The 17,011-nt window shown below is 42.8% G+C and overlaps 1 protein-coding gene across 1 annotated transcript in view; it reads right to left on the bottom strand.

Annotated features, from left to right (window-relative positions):
* Positions 1–2,013: 2,013 nt before the first annotated feature.
* The window catches only part of LOC124802633, a 221,811-nt gene continuing 206,813 nt past the window's right edge, over positions 2,014–17,011 (bottom strand). Inside the window, exon 9 of the mRNA XM_047263557.1 lies at positions 2,014–2,571. Within this exon, the coding sequence (XP_047119513.1) occupies positions 2,254–2,571 (318 nt within the window). The 3' untranslated portion in view covers positions 2,014–2,253. The remainder of the gene's footprint in view (positions 2,572–17,011) is intronic.

Raw genomic sequence — 17,011 nt, 5'->3', positions numbered from 1 at the left:
TGCGGGTGATAGGTTGGAGGTGTTGGTCTACCAGAGCTGAGATACGTTCTGTTGGGGCTTTGAAGCCTGCTACAATGGGATGGCCAGGATGGTTCTCTTTGTGAATTTTGGGTAATAGGTAGAAGGTAGGGGTACGTGGCTCAGGTGGAGTGAGTAAGTCTATGGAAGCCGTTGTGCGGCCTTGTGAGGGACCTTGGATTTTTAGGATTTTTTGCAGCTCAGTCTGGATGGAGGGAATGGGATCCTGGGTAACAGCTTTGTAGGTTGAGGTGTCAGAGAGTTGACGCAGTCCTTCTGCCACATACTCCACACGGTCAAGTACCACACTTGTGGAGCCTTTATCCGCTGGGAGGATGACAATAGAGCGGTCTGTTTTCAGCTCCTTAATGGCACGGGATTCAGCTGGGGTGATGTTGGAGGTTGTCGGGATGTTTTTCAAGAAGGACTGGGAGGCAACATTGGATGTGAGGAATTCCTGAAATGTCTGCAAGGGATGGTTTTGGGGGAGGGGAGGAGGATCCCTTTGAGGTAAATAAGGTAAAACATAAAACCAATTTTCACTTTTTGGTTAACTTCTTAGACATTTATTATGTCCTACAATTGAAAATAATTTTTGAATTTAATTGTAGTATAACATACAAAAACATATGTTATGATTTGCAAACACAGGTTACGACCAATAAGAATAGTAACTAAAGAAACACTGAGATCATTTTCAGTCAACACTGCCTCGTGACATGCTTTTAAAATGTAAAGCAATCCACAAATATAAATAATTAAATCTGGTAGTGCTTCAGATGCAAAACCCAAGTAATCATTTAACAATTGCAAATAAAATAGTCTTACAACTGTGCCAGCAGTAGCCGTAATACTCTTTGTACACAATCTGGAATACAGAGACCTTTTTTACAATACTTATTCAAAATACAACAAACACAATACCAATTATTACAAAATTTTGAGAATAAAGGCTACACAGTGTAATGTTCTTGACAAATTTTTAAAATTGTAACAGATACCTAAGTTACTGACAATAAGCAGGCAAGATACACTTAGAAACGCCCTGAACCACAACACAATTCCTGAACTGAAAATTTCTTATCCTTGACTTTCTGAAGAAAACAATTTTTCCTTATGAGTTCAAGGAGCAAAATAAGAAAGCTGTTTGTACATTGGAATCTGGTGTGGTCAGCAGCAAAATCTACATTCAAAAATAAAAGAATGTCACTCATCACAAGCAACAAGATCAGCTTTCCATCAAAGATAAATATTAATTTATTTCCCTGTCAAGGCTCTCAATTGTGATATCATTGCCTCTGTTTTGCTTATTAGGGCATTTACCACCATATTTCCCTGGCTTGTTAACTGTCTGTGAAAGAAGATTGATTTGAAAATATCAATTTTCAGCTGCAGTATATACTGCCTCACTCAGACCAATTCAACACACCTTAAATCTTAGTATGGAATATGCCACAAGTTGTATCCTTACCAAACATCTCAAGCTGCACGATTTGATTTTTTATATATTCCCTTAAAAGCTGACCCTTTCGGGGAAGGGGTGGGGGAGTGGATGATGTGCTTGAGGTCTTTCACTGCACCTCTCAGAGTAGTGCCTCCAAGTAAACTACATGTGGCTCACCCCAATTTCTTTCTTAACAACACCATACAAGAATCTTGATCTTTTTGGATACAGAATCTAATAGTTTACACAAAAATTGCTTTAATTAACATTCCAAGGGAAGTACACAGAAAGGAATAATAAGACCTCTTATAACCACATATATAGTGTAGTTTGTATACAATCTTTGTCACTAGATAACTCCGTAAAAACTGTCATATTATACGTGCTTCAGTGTAACAAACATTTCAATACAAAATGAAAGTTTGAGATCCTACAGAAGAAAATGTGGAGATGCGTTTGTGGCAGAGGGTAAGAGAGAGAGCGAGGACAGGGGGGGGGGGGGGGGGGGGGGGGGGATGGGACAGCAGCCACCAGATAAACTGGTACAAAAATTCACAAAACTGCAGGGTAGATTATATATTTTCTGGTGATAAACTGATGGTAATATATATTAATTTTTATTAGAAAAAAGTTCTGCTGTAAATAATACATCCACTGTACATCAATCATCTTGCAATATACTATGTTTACAACATAACGTACAAAAGAATACTAAATTGGTTTCTTAAAGATGGACACACCAAGAAGATATACGTTAAATAGATATTGTGAGCTGCAAATACAGTAATCTGTTATATTCCTTTCCTCCTGGCACCCAACCTTCTGAAGATGGGAGGTCTAGAATTTGTTGCTGTTTTTCCTGATGACGACAATGTATCTTTCTCAAATTCCTTGATACAAACAGGTCCAAAACGTACTGTTTTACAGGTGTCACTAGTGGGAGCCCTGCTGAGTTCCTCTTGCTGCTCATCATCACTGCAAAAATTATCAGTGCTCCGACAAATATAATCTCCATCTTCGGATTTTGTGGAATCATTACTCAAATAATGGATAGCATCACAAACCACTCCCAAATCTGAAGCACGAGATCTGGCTACAGATTCCAGAAGCTGCAGGTACAAAGAGAAAAAAGAAATCTGTTAGTATAAGACAGATGAAGGACATACTGGATGTAGTCCACCATGACCAAAACTTACATCGTTGAGATTTACATTTTCCCCAAGATAAATTTAGAATATGTAGAAGCTATATTTTGCAATAAAGTTAATGTGAAGCATCACAAACTTAATACCCAGACCCAGCCTGAAGTATTCACTCTACTTTGTACAACATCCTAGCTAAAAGTACACATGAATTAATTTGATGACAACATGATATGGTGCATTTATCCTTACCTTCGTTGATTCCAATGAAAAATTGTTTTCGGCATTTTATTCTGGTTATATCAACAGCTATATATTTTTTTAGTTTCACAAAATTTTAAAAAGCTGTTGAGAAGGAGCCGCATTTACTGTAAAGGCCACAAAATGCTTTATTATAACCTTAGAGAACACTGAACATATTCACTTTGGGCAAATGAAAAGCGGAATTAATCAGGAGATGTGGAAAATGTGAAGATGACACTGAGCTGCTCAATCAAATGCAGAAAAAAACAGTATCCACACAAAGAAAATTACAACAGATGGCACTGACTGCCCAAATAAGTTCATTACACCACCATACTAGTAGTTCATCCCAGGGAAACACCAAAAATATAGACAGTGGCAGTATGAGCTGTAGCAGATCAAAATTTTACTTTTACTTCTATTTGTAAGTTGCAATAAGTCTATCATATGTTGCTGGTTATATTTTCATTGGACATACATCATGCAAAATTCATTTCTGCGATCTACATAAAGGTAACATTTTTTCTTCAGCTGTTGAAGACAGAAATACTATCTCTGTTGTACATAACTGGAAGAAGTATAACCTTTTTTATTTCAGAACTGACATTTTCATTCTTGAAATGAAGAGACAGACGGCTAAAAACTGGAGACATGCAGAAAAGATGTATGGGTGTACTTTTGACAGTATATTTATTGGTCACATATGCAAAGAGGGATTAGCACTGGAGAAAACAGAAACATTTTGTATGAACAATTTGTATGAAGCTTGAAGACTGAATCAATTTAATGCCTCTTTAGGTGGGGTTAATCTTTCCAATCTCTGAGCCACAGAATGGCAAAAAACACAAGTTTCATCATTTCCTCCTCGGGGGCCTTCTGCTTAAATGTATTTAGTGAAATGACTTGCAAAATTTGTCACTTGTTTCAGCTGTTTTTATTGATTTTTTTTGTAAGTGCCTGAATTCTTGTGGCAAGATTTCAGCATCTGAAACAGCTTCTGCCTCAATGCATCGAGATCCTCAGAATAGACCATTTCGGTGTTGGATGATTGTAGCAGGTAACATGCAGACACTGGAACGTATAGGTTGGTCTCCATTAAACATCGGGGCTGTGACACACATCTGGTTTTCAGCAAAGTACGACGCAAAGAAACAGCAAGGTGCTATCTATCTCTACCTCCACTACAAACTTCATGTGGTCCTATGCCATTAAATGGTTTGCGGGATAGAGTCATAAAAGAAGCAATCAAGATAAATAATAAATGGTCACATACACAATAAAGATGATGGCTTGTGGCTAAGCACAGCTTGGAACCCAGCCACCAGAAGGTCGAAGTAGGTGCTCAACAAAAATGTTATCTTATAAGGTGCAGGACTGGGCACCAAAGAGATCATAGGCTGTAGCATGGCTAGGTAAGAAGAGCAGCAATCACTACTTGATAGTACCTGAGGAGCAGCGGTTCCAAAGCTCTTAGATATTTAACCACTTGCAACGAAGGAAAATTCAAGTAAATTTTATCAACAAAGACATCTGTCACAAACACAGTAATAGCAGCAATAGATGGCAAATGCCATGGTAAAATAAATATATTCACTAGCCTGAAAAGTGGAATACATTTTTAATACTGGCTCAGTTATTTTTAACATTTTACCTTCTGATTCCTGGGGATATTTTTCATTTTATGCAAACTTGGCTCATTATGCATGTCATACCACAAATTCTCCTTGTCTAATACAGTCACACAACTATGACAAAAAAACAAAGGGGTTATTTTTTTATGTAACATTAAACTATTACTGATCCAAACATTCAATAAACTGCACACACATTACACTATTTCTTCAACATGCTCAAATAGACTCTTCAAACAGATATGAACATCCCATTACTAGTCTGTCCATGCAATAAATGCCAACATCCACACAGATGTTATGTCATTGTTGCAAATATGACAGCTGCCTAGTGATGCATATACACCATTTTCATTCAAAAACTGTGTCACACAGTGTATGCAGCACATGTTGAGCGCTACACTACATTATTGATTCTACTGTCACTGAAACTTTTAAGCTATTCTTTGGTTTTGGAATGAATGAATGAATGAATACACCCACATTTACAGAAATGCTTTGAGAAATTGTTATCTTCCACACAAGGAGGTCTTTACAAGACAAACACTACTTCAGGTGTGGTTTCCTACAAAGGTGTTTGATGACCAGTATGAATGATGAACAACACAGTTATAAGCTATTCTTCGATCAAATAAAACTGTGACCATCTGTGATGTTCTTCTCTGAACCTACATCTATAATCTGCAAATTACTGCGAAGTGCATGGCAGATGGTACAGCCCAGTTATTAGGGTTTTTCACATTCCATTCACATATGGAGTGTGGGAAGAATGATTGACTAAATGCCTCCATGCATGTTGTAATTTATCAATTCTTGTCCTCACTATCCCCACAGGAGGGATATGTAGAGGGTTTCAGTATATTCCTAGAGCCATCATTTGAAGCCTGTTCTTGATACTTTGTAAGTATGCTTTCTCAGTATGGTTTACGTCTATCTTCAAGAATCTGCCGGTTCATTTTCTCCAGCATCTCTGTGATACTTTCCCATGGATCAAATAAAACTGTGACCATCTGTGATGTTGTTCTCTGTATACACCCAATATACCCTGTTAGTTCATTTGGTACAGATCCCACAAACTTGAGCAATATTCTAGGAAGGGTCAGATGAGTGATTTGTATGCCTCCTTTTTTTTAACTGACTGCATTTCCCCAGTATTCCACCAATAAACTGAATTAACATTATTTACCCAAGTCTGAGTCTATGTGCTCCTTCTATTTCACATCCCTACTGCACCCAGGTATTTATTATTTACACTCCTGGAAATGGAAAAAAGAACACATTGACACCGGTGTGTCAGACCCACCATACTTGCTCCGGACACTGCGAGAGGGCTGTACAAGCAATGATCACACGCACGGTACAGCGGACACACCAGGAACCGCGGTGTTGGCCGTCGAATGGCGCTAGCTGCGCAGCATTTGTGCACCGCCGCCGTCAGTGTCAGCCAGTTTGCCGTGGCATACGGAGCTCCATCGCAGTCTTTAACACTGGTAGCATGCCGCGACAGCGTGGACGTGAACCGTATGTGCAGTTGACGGACTTTGAGCGAGGGCGTATAGTGGGCATGCGGGAGGCTCGTGTGGACGTACCGCCGAATTGCTCAACACGTGGAGCGTGAGGTCTCCACAGTACATCGATGTTGTCGCCAGTGGTCGGCGGAAGGTGCACGTGCCCGTCGACCTGGGACCGGACCGCAGCGACGCACGGATGCACGCCAAGACCGTAGGATCCTACGCAGTGCCGTAGGGGACCGCACCGCCACTTCCCAGCAAATTAGGGACACTGTTGATCCTGGGGTATCGGCGAGGACCATTCGCAACCGTCTCCATGAAGCTGGGCTACGGTCCCGCACACCGTTAGGCCGTCTTCCGCTCACGCCCCAACATCGTGCAGCCCGCCTCCAGTGGTGTCGCGACAGGCGTGAATGGAGGGACGAATGGAGACGTGTCGTCTTCAGCGATGAGAGTCGCTTCTGCCTTGGTGCCAATGATGGTCGTATGCGTGTTTGGCGCCGTGCAGGTGAGCGCCACAATCAGGACTGCATACGACCGAGGCACACAGGGCCAACACCCGGCATCATGGTGTGGGGAGCGATCTCCTATACTGGCCGTACACCACTGGTGATCGTCGAGGGGACACTGAATAGTGCACGGTACATCCAAACCGTCATCGAACCCATCGTTCTACCATTCCTAGACCGGCAAGGGAACTTGCTGTTCCAACAGGACAATGCACGTCCGCATGTATCCCGTGCCACCCAACGTGCTCTAGAAGGTGTAAGTCAACTACCCTGGCCAGCAAGATCTCCGGATCTGTCCCCCATTGAGCATGTTTGGGACTGGATGAAGCGTCGTCTCACGCGGTCTGCACGTCCAGCACGAACGCTGGTCCAACTGAGGCGCCAGGTGGAAATGGCATGGCAAGCCGTTCCACAGGACTACATCCAGCATCTCTATGGGAGAATAGCAGCCTGCATTGCTGCGAAAGGTGGATATACACTGTACTAGTGCCGACATTGTGCATGCTCTGTTGCCTGTGTCTATGTGCCTGTGGTTCTGTCAGTGTGATCATGTGATGTATCTGACCCCAGGAATGTGTCAATAAAGTTTCCCCTTCCTGGGACAATGAATTCACGGTGTTCTTATTTCAATTTCCAGGAGTGTATATAAGTTAATGATTCCTGCTGTAACTCACTGAACCAAATGCTAACCAAAAAATTATTCTATTTGATGACAAATTTATATCATTATTTCAAAATAGGTACTCTGCAAGGACATTGAACAACCATGTAAGACAACCATGGAACAATAGAGGAATTGAAGTATCTTGTGAAAGGAAAAGGGAAATGTATTTGTTGGCAAGAACAAGTAGAGACCCTGTAGTGGTTGCACATTATGAACACTATTCAAAATTACTAAGAAGTTATTAAAAAATCAATGAAGATGCACATCACGACAGGAATCAGTTATTCCTAGAACAGACTGGAATTTAGTGAATTGAGGGTGAGGACAACTAGCAACAGAACAGGATAACCTGACTATCGAACTGAATGGGGGGGCATAAATGATTGGTCACTGGTACCAAATATATTTAATAATCATTTCTCAAATACAGCACAAGTATAGGGACAAACAGTCCAAGAGAAAAATCATAATACTCTGTTAAAAAGTAACTATCATAGAATTCAATCATAAGAATGGATCACCAGCTTCGCCTCCTGAAAGTGGAACACTATGTATTCTCTCAAAATTAAAAGCTCATCTGGTTTTGACGGTGTTTCCAAAAGAATGCTAAAGATTTGTTCCTATACAGGCAGATTATTATTAATGTTTAAAAACCCCTAAAGTGATGTAGATGAAGTCGAGACAAGTAGTTTGAGATAAGGCACATTGGGTTGCAAATGTCAGGAAATACCCCAAAAGTGAATGACAAATATTGAACATGTGATGTCACCAGATGACATATCTATTCGCAGGTGTAGGAATTGGGCTTGTCGATCCTACCCCCGCTGGAAGAGGGGCAGTGTTTCACTTTGATCCACTTGGGTACTCTGTATTCGTTCTTCATTATATGGTAGTGCTTGCGATAGTGGTAATCCAATACTACAATGATTCAGTTTACAATTACGAAAACAGAATAACACAGCAAAGCAATATGTGGCAGTGACCTCTATCAGTAAGAGTAGGATTAACAAGCCCAACGCCTGCATGTGTGGTGAGGTACATCATCTGGTGGCACTCACATGTTCAAAATTTAGTTTTGGGGTATTTCCCGACATTTGTGACCCCAAAAGTGTTTTATATCAAATTACTTATGTCAAAGTTCTCTACATCACTTCAGGGGTTTTTAATGTCATTAAGAATCACTCTGTATAGTAATTTATGATTTATCTGTAATATATAGTGCATCACTAACTCAATGGCTTTTTCCAGAGACTGAAGTACGCCATTGTCAAACCACCCTTTAAGAAAGTGATAGGAGAGATTTCAATAACTATGAACCTGTTTCACTGCTCATATCATTCCCAAAATTTTTTGAGAAGTTCATGTATTCTAGAATAATATCTCATCTGAGCAACAATAATATCCCCAGAAAATGTCACAGTTTGGGCCTCAGAGGAGTTGTTCTGGTGAGAATGCCACTTATACGCTCACTCAACAAATTTAAAAAAGTGCCGATTGGTATTTTCTGCGACCTATCTAAGGCATCTGACTCTGTGAATCACAATATTCTCCTATATAAACTGATGTTTTATGAGATTGATGGTATAGCCAACCAATGGATAATGTCATATCTAACCAAAAGAATGCACAAAGTTTTACCTAATAATACAACCACTGCACTCTGGGGACATTATTCTGAATGGCGAGAAATCACGTATCTGGTTCTCAAAGCTTCAGTCTCAGGTCTACTACTGTTCCTCATAGATTGAGGTGACAATACACATGGGATAGCGATATGCACATATACAGAAGGTGGTAAGTATTGCATACACAAGGCATAAAAGGGCAGTGCTTTGGCAGAGCTGTAATTTTTGCTTGGGGTCACATCCCAGGGCCGCACCCAGAAAATGAAGAAACTACCTAACAAAAAAATCTTCTAAGTGGTTAGCCTTCTTCGCAAATTCTGCCAAAGACAAATCAGTACCCGCTGCCAACACAAAGCGTAATTTGGTGGGGAGTCTTAAGCCACGTGAGATGTAATGCAAGTTCCCTTAGAACTTATGAAGTTTTCAGTTGCACAGAAGTCTGCAGAGAAAGCAAGATTTTTTTTTTACATTCATGAGGCAATTAATAACATTGCACATCTAGGCATACTACACTAACAGTAAGTGTAACACATGGTGAGGAAATAACAAATAGGGTGAAAATTTCAAAACTTTTAAGTGTTCACAGTGACGAGAATTTAAACTGGAGAAAGCACACTTTGAAACTCCTATAACAACTTAGTTCAGCCACAGCTGCACTTAGAATCATTGCATATGTTGGGGTAAGGCAAATCATTTTCATTCAATGTTGTCACAAGTAATAATGTTCTGGGGTAACTCTTCTTTAAGAAAGAAAGTCTTCATTGCTCAAAAATGCACTGTAAGAATAATATATGATGAAACTTCCTGGCAGATTAAAACTGTGTGCCGGACCAAGACTCGAACTCGGGACCTTTGCCTTCAGCGGGCAAGTGCTCTACAACTGAGCTACCCAAGCACGACTCACACCTCGTCCTCGCAGCTTTACTTCCGCCAGTATCTCGTCTTTTACTTTCCAAACTTTACAGAAGCTCTTCTGCGAACCATGCAGGACTAGCACTCTTGAAAGAAAGGATATTGCGGAGACATGGCTGAGCCACAGTCCGGGGGATGTTTCCAGAATGAGATTTTCACTCTGCAGCGGAGTGTGTGCTGATATGACACTTCCTGGCATATAAAAACTGTGTGCCGGACCGAGACTCTAACTGATGTTCACCCACAATCATCTTGTAGGCATCTGTTTAAGCAGTTGGGTATTCCCTCATGAAGTTCGTTGCAAATAATCCACAGCATTTCAAAGGGAATAACGATGTTCCTAACTGCAAAAGCAGAAGTAAAAATGACATTCACTACTCCTCATTCAGGTTGTCTTTAGCACAAAAACAGGTGCACAATGCAGTAACAATTTTTTTCATCACTTATCCAGTGATATAAAATATCTGAGATGATAGCAAAGTAAAATATGGAAGCAAATTGAAAAATCTTCTCCTTGGCTGGTTGACTGGTTGGTTAAAGGGACCAAACTACTGGATCACCAGTCCTTTTGTCCTCAAACCGATCAGTCTATATGACTGTAGATCAGAGATAGCCTATGCGCAAGATCCAGAGGAAGAGAACCCCAGGTCTATGAACATCAGCAAAGCTCAGGTACAGGACAAAAAGAAGAAAGGGAGACAGAGAAAAAAAAAAGGCATGCAAGTTGCCCCATCCAGGGAGCAGACAGAAGCCCCTGAAAGCACAGAGCAATGAGGGTACATACATCCCCAGGCACCTGCCAGTTACCAGAGGTACTCTGCTCCAAGATTCCCTTGGAAAGGCTAGCAACATGCACAGGGCAAGAGAAGCACAGAGAGACAAAAGATGCACAAGACTAACAGATCACAGAAGAGGGACAGAAGAAGAGTAAAAAAGCAGGTAGTGTGAGGACTGGGCAGGACCACCAAACCCAAATAGCTGCAGCTCAGTCTGTACAGAGGTGGTAACAGAGTGTTCTGCCAAGCCCTCAATGGGCCGAAAAGGTTAAGTGGCCTCTCCTAAACAGAGTGGTAAAACACCATTTCATGAATAAAATATAACACTAGGGGTAGCAAGTCAGGGAGATTAAGAGTCCGCTTCAGGGTAGCCATATTGGGACAGTCCAGCACAATGAGGACCACTGTCAAATGGGGACGACGACGACAGTGGGGTGAGTCCTTGCAACAGAGAAGATGACTATGTGTCAGCCAGGTATGGTCAATGCGAAACCTGCACAGGATGGTAGAGTCTTTGCGAGAGGTCTGCACTGAGGACTCTGCAGATTCGTACTCTCCTTTATCACCTGCAATTTGCCTGGCAAAGTCAGTGTGAGCCAGTCCATATTCCAGGCATCTAAAACTTGACGGCATAATACCAATTGGAGGTTTGTTTCCGGTATACCAATCTCAAGAGTCGGTTTGCTGGTAGCCAGTTTGGCTATGCCATCAGTGAGTTCACTGCCCAGGGAAGTTTCTTCTTGACAACTCCTATCCTGCAGAAAAATTTCTGTTATTGTAATGTGCAAAAGGTGGTGGGTAGGAAATATAAAGGTGATGTGACTTACCATACGAAAGCGCTGGCAGGTCGATAGAAACACAAACACACACACATACACACAAAATTCTAGCTTTAGCAACCAATGGTTGCTTCGCCAGGAAAGAGGGAAGGAGAGGGAAAGACGAAAGGATGTGGGTTTTAAGGGAGAGGGTAAGGAGTCATTCCAATCCCGGGAGCGGAAAGACTTACCTTAGGGGGAAAAAAGGACAGGTATACACTCGCACACACACACATATCCATCCGCACATACACAGACACCAATTAGTGTATGGTGTCTGTGTATGTGAGGATGGATATGTGTGTGTGTGTGTGTGTGTGTGTGTGTGTGTGTGTGAGTGCGTGCGCGTGCGCGTGCGCGTGTGTGTGTGTGTGCGCAAGTGTATACCTGTCCTTTTCCCCCCCTAAGGTAAGTCTTTCCGCTCCCGGGATTGGAATGACTCCTTACCCTCTCCCTTAAAACCCACATCCTTTCGTCTTTCCCTCTCCTTCCCTCTTTCCTGATGAGGCAACAGTTTGTTGCGAAAGCTTGAATTTTGTGTGTATGTTTGTGTTTGTTTGTGTGTCTGTCGACCTGCCAGCACTTTCATTTGGTAAGTCACATCATCTTTGTTTTTAGATATATATTTCCTACGTGGAATGTTTCCCTCTATTATAACCATAAGGCATGGCTGTGTGTACTGTGCGGCTGCCTCGAGTCGAATGAGCATGCTGTTGCCTCACGAGCAAGAGACTGGGCCCCCAGCAGATGTGGCCCACATATATGGGCCCTAGCCAGATTACGCTCGCATATTTTATTTTCTCAGGCTTGTCTGACATTTGGCATTACCCCCAAAGGCCTCACACTTAAAATTCCCATCTCTGGCTGCAACCCTTCTTTCCATCAGTCCCTATACCAGTTCCAAACTGAACAATCCATTGCCCTCACCCACCTAATCCTTCACCTTCACATTAACTCAGCCAATGAACACACCCGTCAACTCCTATCCTTAATAAAAGTCCTCAATCTTTCCTCTCCCACATCCACACCGGCTGTTCAGAGCATCCTCCTACAGGCCAACCGCAAATTAGAACAGCATGCCACCCTTCACCTCAAAAAACTATCCAATCTCCTGGTTTCCCACCTCCGGAAAGGCAACTCACTCACCCTTCACAACCTTTCCAGCAAACCTCAACCTCCTCTCATTGCACACAAACCCAGTCTCTCCCATCTACTCAACCTCCCACTTCCAGCTCCACTCCCTCCAAAACCTCAAAATTCCAATCAACACAATCTGGAACCACAACACCCTAATTCAGTAGTTAACCTTTCCTCCAAACTTCTCTCCCAATCCGAAACCTCTGTCCTATCCAAAGGCCTCACCTTCAGCCCCACTCCCAGATTCAACCAAACAGCCCTCGTCAAAGATTTACTGTCCTACACTCGTACTCTCTGCTGGAAGTATCACTTTGCCATGAAGAAAAATGATCCTAATCCTACTCCTAATGATCCAACTCCCCAAGACACTATCCAAATTGAACCCTGCCTAGAACAGTTCCGTCCTCCGTCACAGCGGGACCCACCTCCTCTTCCTCAAAATCACCCTCTCCAAACCTTCCAGGAATTTCTGACTTCCAGCCTTGCCTCTCAATCCTTCTTAAAAAACCTTAACCCTACTCCCAACATCACCACTGCTGAAGCCCAGGCCATCCGTGGTCTGAAGGGTGACCGGTCCATCGTCATCCTTCTGGCGGACAAGGGTTCCATGACCGTGGTACTTGATCGTCGGGAGTATGTGGCTGAGGGACTGCGTCAGCTTTCAGACAACACCACATACAAAGTTTCCCAAGGTAATCCCATTCCTGATGTCCAGGCGGAGCTTCAAGGAATCCTCAGAACCTTAGGCCCCCTACAAAACCTTTCACCTGACTCCATCAACCTCCTGACCCCACCGACACCCTGCACCCCTACCTTCTACCTTCTTCCTAAAATTCACAAACCCAATCATCCCGGCCGCCCCATTGTAGCTGGTTACCAAGCCCCCACAGAACGTATCTCTGCCTACATAGATCAACAACTTCAACCCATTACATGCAGTCTCCCATCCTTCATCAAAGACACCAACCACTTTCTCGAACGCCTGGAATCCTTTCCCAATCCGTTACCCGCGGAAACCATCCTTGTAACCATTGATGCCACTTCCTTATACACAAATATCCCGCACGTCCAGGGCCTCGCTGCAATGGAGCACTTCCTTTCACGCCGATCACCTGCCACCCTACCTAAAACCTCTTTCCTCATTACCTTAGCCAGCTTCATCCTGACCCACAACTTCTTCACTTTTGAAAGCCAGACATACCAACAATTAAAGGGAACAGCCATGGGTACCAGGATGGCCCCCTCGTACGCCAACCTATTCATGGGTCGGTTAGAGGATACCTTCTTGGTTACCCAAGCCTGCCAACCCAAAGTTTGGTACAGATTTATTGATGACATCTTCATGATCTGGACTCACAGTGAAGAAGAACTCCAGATTTTCCTCTCCAACCTCAACTCCTTTGGTTCCATCAGATTCACCTGGTCCTACTCCAAATCCCATGCCACTTTCCTTGATGTTGACCTCCACCTGTCCAATGGCCAGCTTCACACATCCGTCCACATCAAACCCACCAACAAGCAACAGTACCTCCATTATGACAGCTGCCACCCATTCCACATCAAACAGTCCCTTCCCTACAGCCTAGGTCTTCGTGGCAAACGAATCTGCTCCAGTCCGGAGTCCCTGAACCATTACACCAACAACCTGACAATAGCTTTCGCATCCCGCAACTACCCTCCCGACCTGATACAGAAGCAAATAACCAGAGCCACTTCCTCATCCTCTCAAACCCAGAACCTCCCACAGAAGAACCACAAAAGTGCCCCACTTGTGACAGGATACTTTCCGGGACTGGATCAGACTCTGAATGTGGCTCTCCAGCAGGGATATGACTTCCTCAAATCCTGCCCTGAAATGAGATCCATCCTTCATGAAATCCTCCCCACTCCACCAGGAGTGTCTTTCCGCCGTCCACCTAACCTTCGTAACCTCTTAGTTCATCCCTATGAAATCCCCAAATCACCTTCCCTACCCTCTGGCTCCTAACCTTGTAACCACCCCCAGTGTAAAACCTGTCCCATGCACCCTCCCACCACCACCTACTCCAGTCCTGTAACCTGGAAGGTGTACACGATCAAAGGCAGAGCCATGTGTGAAAGCACCCACGTGATTTACCAACTGACCTGCCTACACTGTGACGCATTCTATGTGGGAATGACCAGCAACAAACTGTCCATTCGCATGAATGGACACTGGCAGACAGTGTTTGTTGGTAATGAGGATCACCCTGTGGCTAAACATGCCTTGGTGCACGGCCAGCACATCTTGGCCCAGTGTTACACCGTCCGGGTTATCTGGATACTTCCCACTAACACCAACCTGTCAGAACTCCGGAGATGGGAACTTGCCCTTCAGTATATCCTCTCTTCCCGTTATTCACCAGGCCTCAATCTCCGCTAATTTCAAGTTGCCGCCACTCATACCTCACCTGTCATTCAACAACATCTTTGCCTCTGCACTTCCGCCTCGACTGACATCTCTGCCCAAACTCTTTGCCTTTACAAATGTCTGCTTGTGTCTGTGTATGTGCGGATCGATATGAGTGTGTGTGCAAGTGTATACCTGTCCTTTTTTCCCCCTAAAGTAAGTCTTTCCGCTCCCGGGATTGGAATGACTCCTTACCCTCTCCCTTAAAACCCACATCCTTTCGTCTTTCCCTCTCCTTCCCTCTTTCCTGATGAGGCAACAGTTTGTTGCGAAAGCTTGAATTTTGTGTGTATATTTGTGTTTGTTTGTGTGTCTATCGACGTGCCAGCCCTTTCGTTTGGTAAGTCACATCATCTTTGTTTTTAGATATATTTTTCCCATGTGGAATGTTTCCCTTTATTAATATATACATATAAAAATAGAGGGAAACATTCCACGTGGGAAAAATATATCTAAAAACAAAGATGATGTGACTTACCAAACGAAAGTGCTGGCAGGTCAATAGACACACAAACAAACACATACATACACACAAAATTCAAGCTTCGCAACCCACGGTTGCTTTGTCAGGAAAGGGGGAAGGAGAGGGAAAGATGAAAGGATGTGGGTTTTAAGGGAGAGTGTAAGGAGTTGTTCCAATCCCGGGAGTGGAAAGACTTACTTACCTTAGGGGGAAAAAAGGTCAGGTATACACTCGCACACACACCCATATCCAACCGCACATATACATACACAAGCAGACATTTGTCTGTGTATGTGCGTTTGGATATGGGTGTGTGTGCGAGTGTATACCTGTCCTTTTTTCCCCCTAAGGTAAGTCTTTCCGCTCCCGGGATTGGAATGACTCCTTACCCTCTCCCTTAAAACCCACATCCTTTCGTCTTTCCCTCTCCTTCCCTCTTTCCTGACGAAGCAACGGTTGGTTGCGAAAGCTTGAATTTTGTGTGTATGTTTGTGTGTCTATCGACCTGCCAGCACTTTCGTTTGTTAAGTTACATCATCTTTGTTTTATATATATATGGTTATAATAGAGGGAATCATTCCACGTAGGAAAAATATATCTAAAAACAAAGATGATGTGACTTACCAAATGAAAGTGCTGGCAGGTCGACAGACACACAAACAAACACAAACATACACACAAAATTCAAGCTTTCGCAACAAACTGTTGCCTCATCAGGAAAGAGGGAAGGAGAGGGAAAGTCGAAAGGATGTGGGTTTTAAGGGAGAGGGTAAGGAGTCATTCCAATTTCGGGAGCGGAAAGACTTACCTTAGGGGGAAAAAAGGACGGGTATACACACACACACACATCCATCCACACATATACAAACATGTGAGGTTTTAAACGTAAATTTATTCACATTGATATCTACTTAAATTTGAGGTGAAGTATTCTTTGACAGTAACAGTAAATCACAAACATCGAATTTTTACAAAATATATCATCCACAATAATTCTGAGTCAAGGGCACCTATACAAAAGTTTGTAAAGTGGGAGGGGGGCTACTCCTGTAAACCTGGGAGTATGCAGTATTTCTAATGTTTTGGAAGATGAATAGTGACTTGTAAGCAGCCATAAAAAGTTCCAGTTCCGAGCATGTTAAAGACCTGCATAATACGGATGCCTGACTACGATATATTTTTTCCTTTCCCAAGAGCTAGGTGGAGTGAGGGATGGAGCCCCTTGCCCCCAGGGTATGGGCACCCTTGTTCTGAATGAAAAAGTGTTACTACTGTATACTTATGCTGTGCAGTTGTAATTACACAACAAGGCAGATAAAATGGAAGAGATTATATATCAAACCAAAAACATGAATGAAAATCCTGATGTCATTCTAACTATAATCACTGATCCTATAACCCAATTAACAGACATTAAGGGAGCTAAAGGGTGCACAGCAATCAATGCAATCATTTAATTCCTCTGCTGTATGTCATACATGAATCATGACACTAGTGATTCTATGTTCATGGAAGGTTTGAAATAGTTGAGAGCCCATCTCCAGTTCTCTTTATACTGGAAAACTGAATGAAGTGTTGGAAAATAAGCTGACAGTTTGACTGCTATAATTACCTTGATTTGTATTAGCATTTTTAAGTGACCAAAAGTATGCACAGAAATACATATTTAAACAAGAATAATATGGAGGAA

This window comes from Schistocerca piceifrons, chromosome 1 (assembly GCF_021461385.2).
Source record: "Schistocerca piceifrons isolate TAMUIC-IGC-003096 chromosome 1, iqSchPice1.1, whole genome shotgun sequence".
In the NCBI taxonomy this organism is placed as follows: Eukaryota; Metazoa; Arthropoda; class Insecta; order Orthoptera; family Acrididae; genus Schistocerca; species Schistocerca piceifrons.
This window is presented reverse-complemented; position numbering and strand designations above follow the sequence as displayed.